The 15,000-nt window shown below is 52.5% G+C and overlaps 1 protein-coding gene across 1 annotated transcript in view; it reads left to right on the top strand.

The window, feature by feature from the left end:
- plxna3 (plexin A3) overlaps positions 1-15,000 on the top strand; it is a gene marked incomplete at both ends in the record, with an annotated part of 99,801 nt that overhangs the window by 52,317 nt on the left and 32,484 nt on the right. The window contains 4 exons of the mRNA XM_083674813.1: positions 982-1,105; positions 1,221-1,377; positions 2,759-2,858; positions 5,227-5,341. Coding sequence (XP_083530939.1) covers positions 982-1,105; positions 1,221-1,377; positions 2,759-2,858; positions 5,227-5,341 — 496 coding nt within the window. The remainder of the gene's footprint in view (positions 1-981; positions 1,106-1,220; positions 1,378-2,758; positions 2,859-5,226; positions 5,342-15,000) is intronic.

The following is a 15,000-nucleotide window of genomic DNA, read 5'->3' as shown; positions in this document are numbered from 1 at the left end:
TGGTCTGGGGGTTCCTCTCTGCTCTGGGGGTTCACCTCTCTGCTCTGGGGGTTCCTCTCTGGGGGTTCACCTCTCTGCTCCGGGGGTTCCTCTCTGCTCTGGGGGTTCCTCTCTGGTCTGGGGGTTCCTCTCTGCTCTGGGGGTTCACCTCTCTGCTCTGGGGGTTCACCTCTCTGCTCTGGGGGTTCCTCTCTGGGGGTTCACGGGTCGTAATCCCAATCCATTCCTCGGAGCAGCTGTCAAGCTTTAAACATGTGAAACTTTTAACAGACGGTTCAGTATCCACACCGCTTCTCCGAATCGTCTGGGCCGCGGAAAACCAGGACATTCTTCTCTCTCACAGACGGAACGCCGCTGAAATAGAAGGGAGATGCGGAGAAGGACTGATATGCAGCATTAACCCGGCGGGCGGCTGGGCAGGAAAACCATTTAGTGGAATTGTTATTGTTCTGGCTTCAGACAGACAGGAAGATATAGAGATGTATTCATGAAACAGTTGGTTCCAATCATCCAGACCGATTGGTCAATTAGCAGAAGAGAATGGCTGCTATGCAGTGTTAACCTTGAAGAGGAGGATTCTGGGACATCTGTGATGGTTGTGAATGAAAGGCTAATTCAACATGGAGGCTGAGGAACAGCCTCTCAACCTGTCCACACCAACCCAACTGTTCCCAACATCTGATGAACCCTGATCGAAGCTTTCTGAAACATGTTCTACTTTTTCAACTATTTAGCTGTCTGTGTCCTCCCTGTCTGTGTCCTCTCCCTGTCTGTGTCCTCTCCCTGTCTGTGTCCTCTCCCTGTCTGTCCTCTCCCTGTCTGTCCTCTCCCTGTCTGTCCTCTCCCCTGCTACTCTGTTGTGTGATCTCTCCTCCTCTCCTCTCTCCTCCTCTGCTGATCTGTGTGTTTAGCAGTGCAGCCATGTTCCTTGTTGTTGTTGTGACCCCTCCTGACCTCTGACCCCTCCCCTTCCTGCTCCAGGTGCTCCAGACAGGAAGCGTGTGAGAAGTGGACCGAGCCGCAGCGTTTCACCGTAGCGCTGGAGCGCTGTGTGGACCTCAGCGTCGCCCCCGACAACCTGTCTGTGACCTCCACCTCCACGCAGGTAATCACCCCGCATGTTGTTAACGCCGGGGGGGGGGGGGGGGTTGATACTCCACCTGTCTCCTCATACATATGCCTAATCTCTCTCTTCTCTTCTCTTCTCTCCCCCCACCCAGCTGACTGTGAAGGTGGTGAATGTGCCCAGCCTGTCTGCGGGGGTGCTGTGTGTGTTTGAGGGGATGACAGAGACCCCAGGGGAGGTTCTGTCTAAGGGTCAGGTCCTCTGCATGTCCCCCCCCCTGCCAGACGGCCCCTCCGTCACCCACGGCTACGGTAAGCTGCTGTCACATGGTCATGTCCAGGTTAGAGTTAGACAGGTTAGGTTTAAGACAGGTTAGGGTTAGACAGGTTAGGGTTAGACAGGTTAGAGTTAGACAGGTTAGAGTTAGACAGGTTAGAGTTAGACAGGTTAGAGTTAGACAGGTTAGGTTTAAGACAGGTTAGAGTTAGACAGGTTAGAGTTAGACAGGTTAGGGTTAGACAGGTTAGAGTTAGACAGGTTAGAGTTAGACCGGTTAGAGTTAGACAGGTTAGAGTTAGACAGGTTAGGGTTAGACCGGTTAGAGTTAGACAGGTTAGAGTTAGACAGGTTAGGGTTAGACAGGTTAGGTTTAAGACAGGTTAGGTTTAAGACAGGTTAGGGTTAGACAGGTTAGAGTTAGACAGGTTAGAGTTAGACAGGTTAGAGTTAGACAGGTTAGAGTTAGACAGGTTAGGGTTAGACAGGTTAGGTTTAAGACAGGTTAGGGTTAGACAGGTTAGAGTTAGACAGGTTAGGGTTAGACAGGTTAGAGTTAGACAGGTTAGGGTACAGACCAGGGGAGGCTGGTGGAGGTAGAAATCGGAGGACGGGCTGAAGGAGGAACGGTATCAAACTCTCCCTTATTGCTGTGTGATGTCATACCTTCCTGACTGTCCAGCTGCTGGATGAAGGCGGTTCTGTTCCATCTGCACAGCTGTCCAAAGGCCCTGTGGGAGAACCCTTTAAGAACCTTTATGGGTCACATGTAGAACCTGGAAAGGGATCTATAGTACATGGAACCCAGAGGGTTCTCCATAGAACCCAGAGGGTTCTGGATGCCTGTATTGTTGGACAGTAGGTTCTGTAGCACTGTGGTTCTCTGCTGGTGCTGAGTGCTGCTGTAAGACTGGTTCAGACAGACTGGTTCAGACAGACTGGTTCAGACAGACTAGTTCTGACAGACTGGTTCAGACAGACTAGTTCTGACAGACTGGTTCAGACAGACTGGTCCAAACCCGGATGGGAACCAGAGAACTGCAGTGTCTCCACTTTTCTCCATTAAGGGCAATTATTGAATGTCTGTGAAAAAGGTTTTACCAATTATCTTGAAGTCAGGTCCACAGGAGAGAGGGGGGGGGGGCAGAGAGAGAGGGGGGGGGGGGGGAAGGAGTGGTCTATCTGTATACAAGTGTACTTCTGTTAGTAATGGAAATGGCGGATAGAAGGCAGGACCAATCAACATCTACATTATCCAATTTACTTAGAAACAAGAATTATTATTATTTTTCCGGAGTATGGAAGATGGAGGGAGGGAGGGAGGGAGGGATGGAAGCAGGGATGGAGGGATAATTGTTTTCTAGCTGCAGAGCTGACTGCTGTGGGCGTTCTCTCTCTCTCTCTGTCTCCTCCCAGGGGACAGACGGGTGGTCCGGCTGTCTCTGAAGTCCACAGAGACGGGCCACAACTTCATCTCCACAGACTTCATCTTCTACAACTGCAGCGTCCTTCAATCGTGAGTATCTCTGTACGATGGTCTCTCACTCCTCTGAGGAGGAGAGAGGGGAGGAGAGTAGAGGGGAGGAGAGGGGAGGAGGAGAGGAGGGGAGGGGAGGAGAGGAGAGGAGAGAGGAGGAGAGAAGGGGAGAGGAGGAGAGGAGGGGAGGAGAGGAGAGGGGAGGAGAGGGGAGAAGAGAAGGGGAGAGGAGGGGAGGAGAGGAGAGGGGAGGAGAGAAGGGGAGGAGAGAAGGGGAGAGGAGGAGAGGAGAGGAGAGGAGAGGAGAGGAGTGGTGTCTCAGTGAAGTAACATATTGATTGGTCCTGACGGACACTCTGGGTTCACTGATTATCTCTACAAGGGTGCGTGTGTACATTCACTAACAACCCAGAGAGCAGCAGCCACGTCCATGTGACCCCCCCCCCCCCATCAAACACCTCAGCTGTGTCCCCCTGATCTCTCTCTCTCCTGGTCTCTCTCTCCTGGTCTCTCTCTCCTGATCTCTCTCTCCTGATCTCTCTCTCCTGATCTCTCTCTCCTGATCTCTCTCTCCTGGTCTCTCTCTCCTGATCTCTCTCTCCTGGTCTCTCTCTCCTGATCTCTCTCTCCTGATCTCTCTCTCCTGATCTCTCTCTCCTGGTCTCTCTCTCCTGATCTCTCTCTCCTGGTCTCTCTCTCCTGATCTCTCTCTCCTGATCTCTCTCTCCTGATCTCTCTCTCCTGGTCTCTCTCTCCTGATCTCTCTCTCCTGGTCTCTCTCTCCTGGTCTCTCTCTCCTGATCTCTCTCTCCTGGTCTCTCTCTCCTGATCTCTCTCTCCTGATCTCTCTCTCCTGGTCTCTCTCTCCTGTCTCTCCCTCCTGGTCTCTCTCTCTCCTGGTCTCTCTCTTCTGGCAATGTGTGTCTGTCGCTGAATGAATACACACACACACACACCAACACACACCAACACACACACCAACACACTCACACACCAACACCAACACACACACCAACACACTCATACACACCAACACACACCAACACACACACCAACACCAACACACACCAACACACTCATACACACCAACACCAACACACACACACACACACACACACCAACACCAACACACACACAAGAATCAGTTCTCTCGTGGAAGGAAGCTAGGGCAACATAATCCATGCAGGGGCTCGCCAGTTGCCATGGTGACTGGTGGGCGGTCCAGGTCCTGTTTTCTCTAAAGCCCTGTGGGAACATTTAGCCTGGAATGGTTTCCTCTTCTGGTGTCGTTGGAGGACAGTACTCACTCACCCCCACCCCACCCCCCCTCCCTACCCCCCTCCTCTACCCCATCCCCTCCCTACCCCCCCTCCCTACCCCCCCTCCCTACCCCCCACCCCCCTCCTACCCCCCTCCTCTACCCCATCCCCTCCCTACCCCCCCATCTCACCCCCACCCCCCCTCCCTACCCCCCTCCTCTACCCCATCCCCTCCCTACCCCCCCTCCTCACCCCCACCCCACCCCCCCTCCCTACCCCCCTCCTCTACCCCATCCCCTCCCTACCCCCCCCTCCTCACCCCCCACCCCCCCTCCCTACCCCCCCTCCTCTACCCCATCCCCTCCCTACCCCCCTCCTCACCCCTCACCCCACCCCCCCTCCACTCCCCCCTCCCCCCCTCCCTCCCTCCCACCTCCCTCTGGCATTTCAGGCATCTTAGCACAAAAGCTTTTTCTGTGACTTGGTTGGTTGGAAGGTAAGACATTAAGAAATCTCTGGGATACCTTTTAAGGCTCTCTCTCCCTCTCTGGACCCCTCAGTTCAGCCCCCCACCCCTCACCCCCTCCAACCCCCACCCCTCACCCCCTCACCCCTCCATCCCCACCCCTCACCCCCCCCTCCCAACCCCCACCCCCCCACTCCTCACCCCTCACCCCTCCATCCCCCACCCACCCCCCACTCCTCACCCCTCACCCCCTCACCCCCTCCATCCCCCACCCCTCACCCCTCACCCCTCCATCCCCCACCCCTCACCCCTCCATCCCCCACCCCTCACCCTCATCCCCCACCCCCCACCCCTCACCCCTCCATCCCCCACCCCTCCATCCCCCACCCCTCACCCCTCCATCCCCCACCCCCCATTCTCAGGGTTCTGAGGGTTCTCAAGGTTCTGTTGGAAAGTTCAGTTGCAAAGTTCAGTTGGCTTTCCAGAGCTCCCTGATTGGTCAGCAGTGCCCTGAGGTCGAGTGTGTATTGATCCTAGTGTTGCCCTTGAGGCACTAACATGGCTGCCATGACGATGATGTGGTGTCTGGACCTCGTTCTCAGACTCGGTTTCAGGGGAGGCTGGTGGAGGTAGAAATGGGAGGACGGGCTCATTGTACAGTAACGTCTCTCTCTCCCCCCAGGTGCACGGCCTGTGTGAGCAGCCCCTTCCCCTGCCACTGGTGTAAATACAGACACGTCTGCACCCACACCCTGGCTGACTGCTCCTTCCAGGAGGGACGAGTCAGCGGCCTGGAGGTAACACACACACACACACACACACACACACACACACACACACACACACACACACACACACACACACACACACACACATATACACACACACACACACACACACACACACATACACACGCATGCACACGCATGCACACACACAAACCACAAACACACACACACATACATGCACACTCACACACACTCACACACGCTCACACACACACACACATGCACACACACATACACACACACACGCACACACACACACACACACACACACACACACACACACACACACGCACACACACACACACACACACACACACACACACACACACACAGCCAGTAATGAATAGCCATCTCCCAGCAGACTGGGTGCAGGATCAGGCCTCTGTCCCTGGAAGTCTGTCTGGTTTATTACAATTCATCTTCATCTGACCTCAGAGCTGTGGACCCAACCTGGCGTTGGCTAACACCACATCTAACACACTGCCCCCTGTTGAGTGTGTGTGTGTGTGTGTGTGTGTGTGTGTGTGTGTGTGTGTGTGTGTGTGTGTCCTCCGACACAATCACAGCATTGACATCCACACTTTAACACGAGTCCAGAAGCCAGTTCTGAACAGAGCAGACGATGTTCCCCTACAGTGACACATTGTCTGAGCAGCTCAGAACTTTGGAACCTCTGGGGTTCTGTCTTAAAGTTCTAGTCCGACCCGCGGTTCACTATTTGGACTCTGTGTCATGTTGAACCATAGCTGTTCTGTTCAAAAAGCAAATGTCAGATTCCTCTGATTTCTGTGTACACTTTCAGCCGGGTGAAACAGGAAGGGCCTTAGCAGAGGAGCTGATAGAAAAGGTCACTTCCTGCTGCTGGTTCTAGTGGTACATGAACAGGGAGGCCAGTGTTCTGCTCTGTCCTAATGACATGACTGTATCTGTCCATGGAACAGAACCTCCCAACATCTGATGTTTGATAGGGTTAGGGTCAGGGTCAGGGTTAGGGTTAGGGTTAGGCTAACCTTCATCAGTCAGCCTCTCTCTGGGGAACACAGAAACCATCCAAACCATGATTCCATGACTGTGACTCGGTGACAGAGTGACAGCAGAGTAATTGCCCTCACAAAAGACTGAGCCTCATAATATTTTTAATAATAAATTAATAATAAATACATTTGCATCAATCCTTCCACCCCCCCCTCTCTCTCTCTCTCTCTCTCTCTCTCTCTCCCTCTCTCTTCCTTCCATCCTTGCTCTGTTAGCCATAGACCAGTCCAGAGGCCCAAAGGCACCAGCCAAGGGTATTGCTCAGAATAACAGTAGCCAAGCCTAGCCTAATACACTACCGTATGTACCAGAAATGCTAACAGTTAGCTGTTAGCGGTTGGTGACAAGTGGCTAGAAAAAGTGTGTCTGCCTTTAAATAGCCTAGCAGCTAACGGCTACTACGCTGTGTTGTACGGTGGCAACGATATGCCACCTTCCCCGCAAGCTGAGGAACCCCTGGTCCAAACCAGACGGTATGCTGGAGCACAACCTGCAGTAGAACCTGACTGGTACCACCGGGGAACAAGGAGCTGAACCTGCTTGTTAACCTCCGTCAGAACAAGCTACAGGAGTCAACCTGAGTTCCTGTTGAAAGCTGATGTTGGTTGGTCCTCCAGCGCTCGAGGAGGAGAGATGCTCATCATCCTGTGTTCTACACCAGAAGAAGAATGATGTCATCAGCGTGGCGGACAATAGATGATAGAAGAAGAGGTCATGTGACATGGTGTTGGAGGCTAATAGAAGAGGTCATGTGACATGGTGTTGGAGGCTAATAGAAGAGGTCATGTGACATGGTGTTGGAGGCAGCTCTGCTAATTGTCACCATAACAACTAACCCTAACTAACCCTAACTAACCCTAACCCATACTGGAGGTCTGAGTCAGACAGGCAGGAAGGAGAGGAGGAGGAGGAGGAGGAGGAGGAGGAGGAGGAGGAGGAGGAGGAGGAGAAGAGGTGAAGGGAAATTAAGAGAAAAGAGGAGTCCCTTTGTAACAAGAGGGGCGGTGTGTGTGTGTGTGTGTGGAGGGGGTGTGTGTGTCTGTGTGTGTGTCGCGGGTGTCGGGGGTGTGTGTGTCTGTTGGTGGGGGGGGTGTCGGGGGTGTGTGTGTGTGTGTGTGTGTTTGGGGGTGTGTGTTTGTGTGTGTGTGGGGGGGGTGTCGGGGGTGTGTTTGTGTGTGTGTGGGGGGGGGGGGGGTAGGGGGGTTGGAACACGTACCCCTCAGCTTTTGGTACATTTTAATTTTACACTTAAGTGAACATCAAAGAGATGATATCTGATCTGGGCTTATCAGACCAGCAGCAGAGAGAAGGGAAGGCATGCACCCGCCTGTCACTGTCTCCCCCAGCCTCCCCCAGCATCCCTCCCCCTGCCCTGCCCCCCCCAGTCTCCCCCTGCCTCCCCCATCTCCCCTGCCACGACTGACAATCTCCCCCCCCCACACACACACACACACACATACACACACACACACACACACACACACACACACACACACACTGAGAAAAGGAATTACTCAGCGAAAGCGAGTGAGTCATGCTCTGTTTATACTGGAGGGGGAATGAAGGGGGAGGCAGGGGGGAGGCAGGGGGAGGCAGGGGGGAGGCAGGGGGAATGAAGGGGGAGGCAGGGGGGAGGCAGGGGGAATGAAGGGGGAGGCAGGGGGAATGAAGGGGGAGGCAGGGGGGAGGCAGGCCAGCGGTGGCTCCTCCACACAGAGAGAGAGAGGAAAGGAGAGAAAGAAAGGAAGGAAGAAAGAGAGGGTGATGAAAGAGAGGGTGGCAAACAAGCATACATATGATAGCAGGAGGAGCAGGGCTGGGCTATGCTATGCTAGGCTGGGCTATGCTAGGCAGGGCTGGGCAGCTGGTCAGTGGCACGTCTCTGTGTCTCAAGCCTCTGGTCTATTATTCTACTGATGCTGGATTTCTGTCCACTGATCAACGTGTCAGTTGTCCAGGTTTTAAGCTTCAGATTGTGTGTGTGTGTGTGTGTGTGTGTGTGTGTGTGTGTGTGTGTGTGTGCTGTTCAGTGGAGCATGCTGCAGTACCAGTGTTGGCCCGGGGTGAGAGGTGCTTCAGAGAGACAGACAGGCTGCCGGAGGGGGGAGGGGGGGGAGGGAGGGAGGGAGGGGAGCTCAGCTCCTGCAGTATAATCCACAGCCCAGTGGCCCACTTCAGCCCAGGAGTGGGAGAGAGAGATAGGACTGGATCAGAGAACAGCTGAGCTCCTTCCAGAACTCTCTCTCTCTCTCTCTCTCTCTCTCTCTCTCCTCCTGTCAGTAGGTGTGGTTCAGTCTCTGGTCTGAAGGTTGAACTGAAGATGGTGAAGTTGTTTTGGGCGACGCCCTCAGATGTTTGGAGTGTTGTGCATTCAAGGCCGTCTGACAGCGTGGATGAGTCTCAGTCTGGCCTGGTGATGAGTCTCAGTCTGGCCTGGTGATGAGTCTCAGTCTGGCCTGATGATGAGTCTCAGTCTGGCCTGGTGATGAGTCTCAGTCTGGCCTGATGATGAGTCTCAGTCTGGCCTGGTGATGAGTCTCAGTCTGGCCTGGTGATGAGTCTCAGTCTGGCCTGATGATGAGTCTCAGTCTGGCCTGGTGATGAGTCTCAGTCTGGCCTGATGATGAGTCTCAGTCTGGCCTGGTGATGAGTCTCAGTCTGGCCTGGTGATGAGTCTCAGTCTGGCCTGATGATGAGTCTCAGTCTGGTCTGGTGATGAGTCTCAGTCATGTGTGGTCATGTGGTTTAGATGACGTTTGTCAGCGTTGGCACAGATACAAAGACTAGTCTGTGATGGTACAGACCAGGGGAGGCTGGTGGAGGCCAGGGGAGGCTGGTGGAGGCCAGGGGAGGCTGGTGGAGGCATGGTATCTAACGCCACCAACCTCCCTGGTTGATGTATGGCTCCTAACTACTGGTCGTCAGGTCCATTATCCAGGATAAGAGAGAGAGAGTGTGTGTGTGTGTGTGTGTGTGTCTGTGTGTGTCTGTGTCTGTGTGTGTATGCCTGTGTGTGTGTGTGTGTGTGTGTGTGTGTGTGTGTGTGTGTGTGATCCTGCCCCTTCCAGCCGTTGTCAGAGAACGCCGACAGGCAGATAGCTAGCTAGCCCCCCCTCTAATTAATCACACACTAACGTTAATTACATCAACCTTAAAGGCAGCCCCCTGCCTCATAAAGGCAGCCCCCCCTCGTCCACACGGGGGGGGGTGGGGATCTCACTGTGACTGTAAAAGCTCAAAGACACGTTTTCATATTGGCCTTTTCCCAGAGGGAGGAGACATCAAACACAACACCACTGGCTCACTACGCCTCTGCTCTGCTCTGCTACACACACACACACACACACACACACACACACACACACACACACACACAGCTGTTCTAAAAACAAGTGTGTCCCCTGGGCGCGGCTGTTGGTCTCAGTGGGAGGGGCTTAATTAACTAGCGGTCCAGTAATTAACAGAGGCTGAGTGACACGGAGCCGTCAGCCCGGCAGGAAGTAGCAGCGGTCCTGGCAGGAAGCAGCAGCGGTGAAGGATCAGCACCCCAGCGGGACAGGAAGTGATGCACTGTGTGCATCTGTCACCAGCAGCCCATTAGCCCCCCCCCCCCCCTCCCTGGCCACGTCCCCCCGGCCCCCCGTTCCCCCGGCCACAGAAACCAGAACAGGACATCAGTCAGCCTCCCTCCTCCTCTAGCCTCTGATTAGAGGCTGACTGATGTCCTGTTCTGGTCTCTCCCTCTCTCCACTCCTCCCAGGCTCAGCAGATTGATGATAAGCTATCTTGTTTTTACATGATCTCAGTATGCTGTGTTGTTGTTGTTGATAACAGCCAATAGAAACGTCTGCTGCCTCTCCATCACCTACGGATGTTTCTGCACCCCTGAGTGGCCTGGCCGACCCTCCGTTGTCAAGGCTGCTGTCAGCCACAGTTTCCAGCCATGTTGTCATCAGGGTTGTCTCAGGATCGGTAGAAGGAACAGTGAAGCTCTCTCCCACGTCTGTCCCAGAAGGCTGAACTAACAGCTGACTGGACAGCCTGTCTTCTCCCAGGTTGAACACAGAAGCGTCTAGTTTAGTGTGATGAGAACCAGCAGCAGGCAGGACAGCTAGCTAGCGTTTAATTGGAGCAGCTCTCAAATGATTTGGAGGAGGGTTTTCTACCGTCTTGGAGCCCATTTCAAGGATTACAGCGAACAGAGACTGCAAATGGGATTAAGGGAAGGAGGAAATGGAAGAGGGAGAGAGAGAGAGAGAGAATAGTGACGAAGCATCGCTGGAGAAATGTGGATGTAAGCAAGCAGCCGTTTCCTGCTCCTTCTCCCATGTTCTTAGGGAGGGAGAGAGGGAGAGAAAGGAGAGAGAGACAGAGAGAACAGTGGCATGTTTTTGTGTCCCTGGCCTTTCATGCTGGAACACAGAGAAGTGGTTGTCAGCGTGATAACTGGGATATGGGATAACTGGGATATGGGATAAGTGGGATAACTGGGATATGGGATAAGTGGGATCTGCACAATAAGGTTAACAGCACTTCTGTCTGCAGGTTGGAGTCTGCCAGCGCTGCCCGAATGGGACGCTAATCAGCATCAGCAGAACAGGCGACTGGAGTTAGGGTTAGGGTTAGGGTTGGGTTAGGGTTAGGGTTAGGGTTAGGGTTGTTGTGTTACTGCTCTCCTTTTAGAATGTCACCAAAAGGTTTCTGATAAACAAACCACTTGTGGGCGGGTGCTTCACCTCTGATACGGCAGGGATCCACCATGTTGATGAAACCCAGCAGGGTTAGGGTTAGGGAAGGAGCTAACGGTGACGTGCCACGGGGAGACGCTCCAGACAGGAAGTCATTAAGGTTTCAACTGAGGAGGAGAGGAGAGGAGAAAGGAGGAGAAAGGAGGAGAGGAGAGGGGAGGGGAGGGGGAGAGGAGGAGAGGAGGAAAGGAGAAAGGAGGAAAGGGGAGGAGAAAGGAGGAGAGGGGAGGAGAGGGGAGGAGGAGGAGAAGAGAGGAGGAGAGGGGAGGAGAGAGGAGGAGAGGGGAGGAGGAGAGGAGAGGAGGAGGAGAAGAGAGGAGGAGAGGGAAGGGGAGAGGAGAGGGGAGGAGGAGGAGAGGAGGAGAGCTCTCTCTGTCCTGCTACTGGACTGACTGCAGTTCAGGGACATTGTGTTTGGTGACTCAGAGATAACAGAGATATGGCATTTGAATGATTACCAAGTCAGAGAGAGTGTGTGTGTGTGTGTGTGTGTGTGTGTGTGTGTGTGTGTGTGTGTGTGTGCGCGTGTGCGTGTGCGTGTGCGTGTGCGCAAGACCGTGTGTGGACACAAGTTCCGCATGATGTCATTTTTAAATGATTTAATACATGTTTTAGTATTTAAGCACAAAATGACTCATTTTGGGATTTTCCAACAGTTTGTTGAGATGAATGTGGTAGAAGGAGAAGAGGCAGGGTTAGGGTTAGGGTTAGGGTTAGGGTTAGGGTAGGGAAGAGGCAGGGTTAGGGTTAGGGTTAGGGTTAGATGAATGTGGTAGAAGGAGAAGAGGCAGGGTTAGGGTTAGGGTTAGGGTAGGGAAGAGGCAGGGTTAGGGTTAGGGTTAGGGTTAGGGTTAGATGAATGTGGTAGAAGGAGAAGAGGCAGGGTTAGGGTTAGGGTTAGGGTAGGGAAGAGGCAGGGCTGCTTCTAGAATTGACGAGGCTGAAAAACCCATGAAGTTCCATCCTGTTTGTGTGGCTGCAGACGGGCTGGACGGGTCTGTTACCTGCCAGACCGCTCCAGAACACTCACCACCTCCAGCACCAAGTATTTGATGTGGTATTTACACTTTGATTGGCTACAAAATGAAGTATCATAATTGATGCATTTTTGGTGAATAAAGTCCCCTTGGCGCTGTGGAATGTTGCCAGTTTGGTGAACCTGTGTTTGGAGGTGAGGGTCTCCCAGCCTCAGGCTTCACTGCTGCAGCCATGAACGCCTCCAATGAACAGCTCTGAGTAACCAGATATACTAGACCTGCTTGAATGTCAGCCACTGAATAGAACCCTCTGTACACACACACACACACACACACACACACACAGAGGGGAGGGGCGGGGGAGGGAGGGAGGGAGGGGGGGGGGGGGAGAGAGGGAGAGAGAGAGAGATGGTCTCTGCCCATAAGAGATGGTGTTCTACAGCCTAGGTTACAGTAGTTACTGTATATACCATCACTTGGTTACCGTGTGTGTGTGTGTGTGTGGTGTGTGTGTGTGTGTGTGTGTGTGTGTGTGTGTGTGTGTGTGTGTGTGTGTGTCTCTTTCTGGTCTCTCTTCATGTTGAGCTTTGTGCCAAGCTCTCAGGATCCAATCAAATGGATTCTCAACTATAAATGCTGTTGCTAAGGAGAATGATCCTGTTTCAAAAATGTTCTGATGTCGAAAAATCTGTAGAAAACCCTGTTTCCTCCTGTTTTCCTCCTGTTTCATCCTGTTTCCTCCTGTTTCATCCTGTTTCCTCCTGTTTCATCCTTTTCCTCCTGTTCATCCCTGTTTCCTCCTGTTTCATCCCTATTTCATCCTGTTTCCTCCTGTTTCATCCCTGTTTCCTCCTGTTTCATCCCTATTTCATCCCTGTTTCTCCTGTTTCCTCCTGTTTCATCCCTGTTTCCTCCTGTTTCCTCCTGTTCCCTCCTGTTTCCTCCTGTTTCCTTCTCCTGTTTCATCCCTGTTTCCTCCTGTTTCATCCCTGTTTCTTCCTGTTTCCTCCTGTTCCATCCCTGTTTCATCCGTTTCCACCTGTTTCATCCCTGTTTCCTCCTGTTTCATCCCTGTTTCCTCCTGTTTCCTCCTGTTTCATCCCTGTTTCTTCCTGTTTCCTCCTGTTTCATCCCTGTTTCCTCCTGTTTCCTCCTGTTTCATCCCTGTTTCCTCCTGTTTCCTCCTGTTTCATCCCTGTTTCTTCCTGTTTCCTCCTGTTCCATCCCTGTTTCATCCGTTTCCACCTGTTTCATCCCTGTTTCCTCCTGTTTCATCCCTGTTTCCTCCTGTTTCCTCCTGTTTCATCCCTGTTTCTTCCTGTTTCCTCCTGTTTCATCCCTGTTTCCTCCTGTTTCCTCCTGTTTCCTCCTGTTTCATCCCTGTTTCCTCCTGTTTCATCCCTGTTTCATCCCTGTTTCCTCCTGTTTCATCCCTATTTCATCCCTGTTTCATCCCTGTTTCATCCTGTTTCCTCCTGTTTCATCCCTGTTTCCTCCTGTTTCATCCCTGTTTCCTCCTGTTTCCTCCTGTTTCATCCCTGTTTCATCCCTGTTTCATCCCTGTTTCATCCCTGTTTCCTCCTGTTTCATCCCTGTTTCCTCCTGTTTCCTCCTGTTTCTCCTCCTGTTTCATCCCTGTTTCATCCCTGTTTCCTCCTGTTTCCTCCCTGTTTCATCCCTGTTTCTTCCTGTTTCCTCCTGTTTCATCCTGTTTCCTCCTGTTCATCCCTGTTTCATCCCTGTTTCATCCTGTTTCATCCCTGTTTCCTCTGTTTCATCCCTGTTTCCCCCTGTTTCCTCCTGTTCCATCCCTGTTTCATCCGTTCCTCCTGTTTCATCCCTGTTTCCTCCTGTTTCATCCCTGTTTCTTCCTGTTTCCTCTTGTTTCCTCCTGTTTCATCCTGTTTCCTCCTGTTTCCTCCTGTTTCATCCCTGTTCATCCCTGTTTCCTCCTGTTCCTCTGTTTCATCCCTGTTTCCTCTGTTTCATCCCTATTTCATCCCTGTTTCCTCCTGTTTCATCCCTGTTTCCTCCTGTTTCATCCTGTTTCATCCCTGTTTCCTCCTGTTTCATCCCTGTTTCATCCTGTTTCCTCCTGTTTCATCCCTGTTTCCTCCTGTTTCCTCCTGTTTCATCCCTGTTTCCTCCTGTTTCTCCTGTTTCCTCCTGTTTCATCCCTGTTTCCTCCTGTTTCATCCCTGTTTCCTCCTGTTTCATCCCTGTTTCCTCCTGTTTCATCCCTGTTTCATCCCTGTTTCATCCTGTTCCTCCTGTTTCATCCCTGTTTCATCCCTGTTTCCTCCTGTTTCATCCCTGTTTCCTCCTGTTTCCCCCTGTTTCCTCCCTGTTTCCTCCTGTTTCATCCTGTTTCCTCCTGTTTCCTCCTGTTTCCTCCTGTTTCATCCCTGTATTCCTCCTGTTTCCTCCTGTTTCCTCCTGTTTCATCCCTGTTTCCTCCTGTTTCCTCCTGTTTCATCCCTGTTTCCTCCTGTTTCCTCCTGTTTCCTCCTGTTTCATCCCTGTTTCCTCCTGTTTCATCCCTGTTTCCTCCTGTTTCCTCCTGTTTCCTCTGTTTCATCCCTGTTTCCTCCTGTTTCATCCCTGTTTCCTCCTGTTTCCTCCTGTTTCATCCCTGTTTCCTCCTGTTTCATCCCTGTTTCCTCCTGTTTCCTCCTGTTTCATCCTGTTTCATCCCTGTTTCCTCCTGTTCCATCCCTGTTTCCTCCTGTTTCCTCCCTGTTTCATCCTGTTTCCTCCTGATTCCTCCTGTTTCCTCCTGTTTCAATCCTGATTCCTCCTGTTTCCTCCTGGCACACCAAGCCTGGAGTGTTTTCAGGCCCATTGTGGGTATGAGGTCACTAATGACTAGAGAAGCCATGTGGTTAATACATCTATCATTTGTTTATAT

This window comes from Argentina silus (assembly GCF_951799395.1).
Source record: "Argentina silus genome assembly, chromosome: 8".
In the NCBI taxonomy this organism is placed as follows: Eukaryota; Metazoa; Chordata; class Actinopteri; order Argentiniformes; family Argentinidae; genus Argentina; species Argentina silus.
Note: the sequence above shows the minus strand (reverse complement) of the source record. Positions and strands in the feature narration are given on the sequence as shown.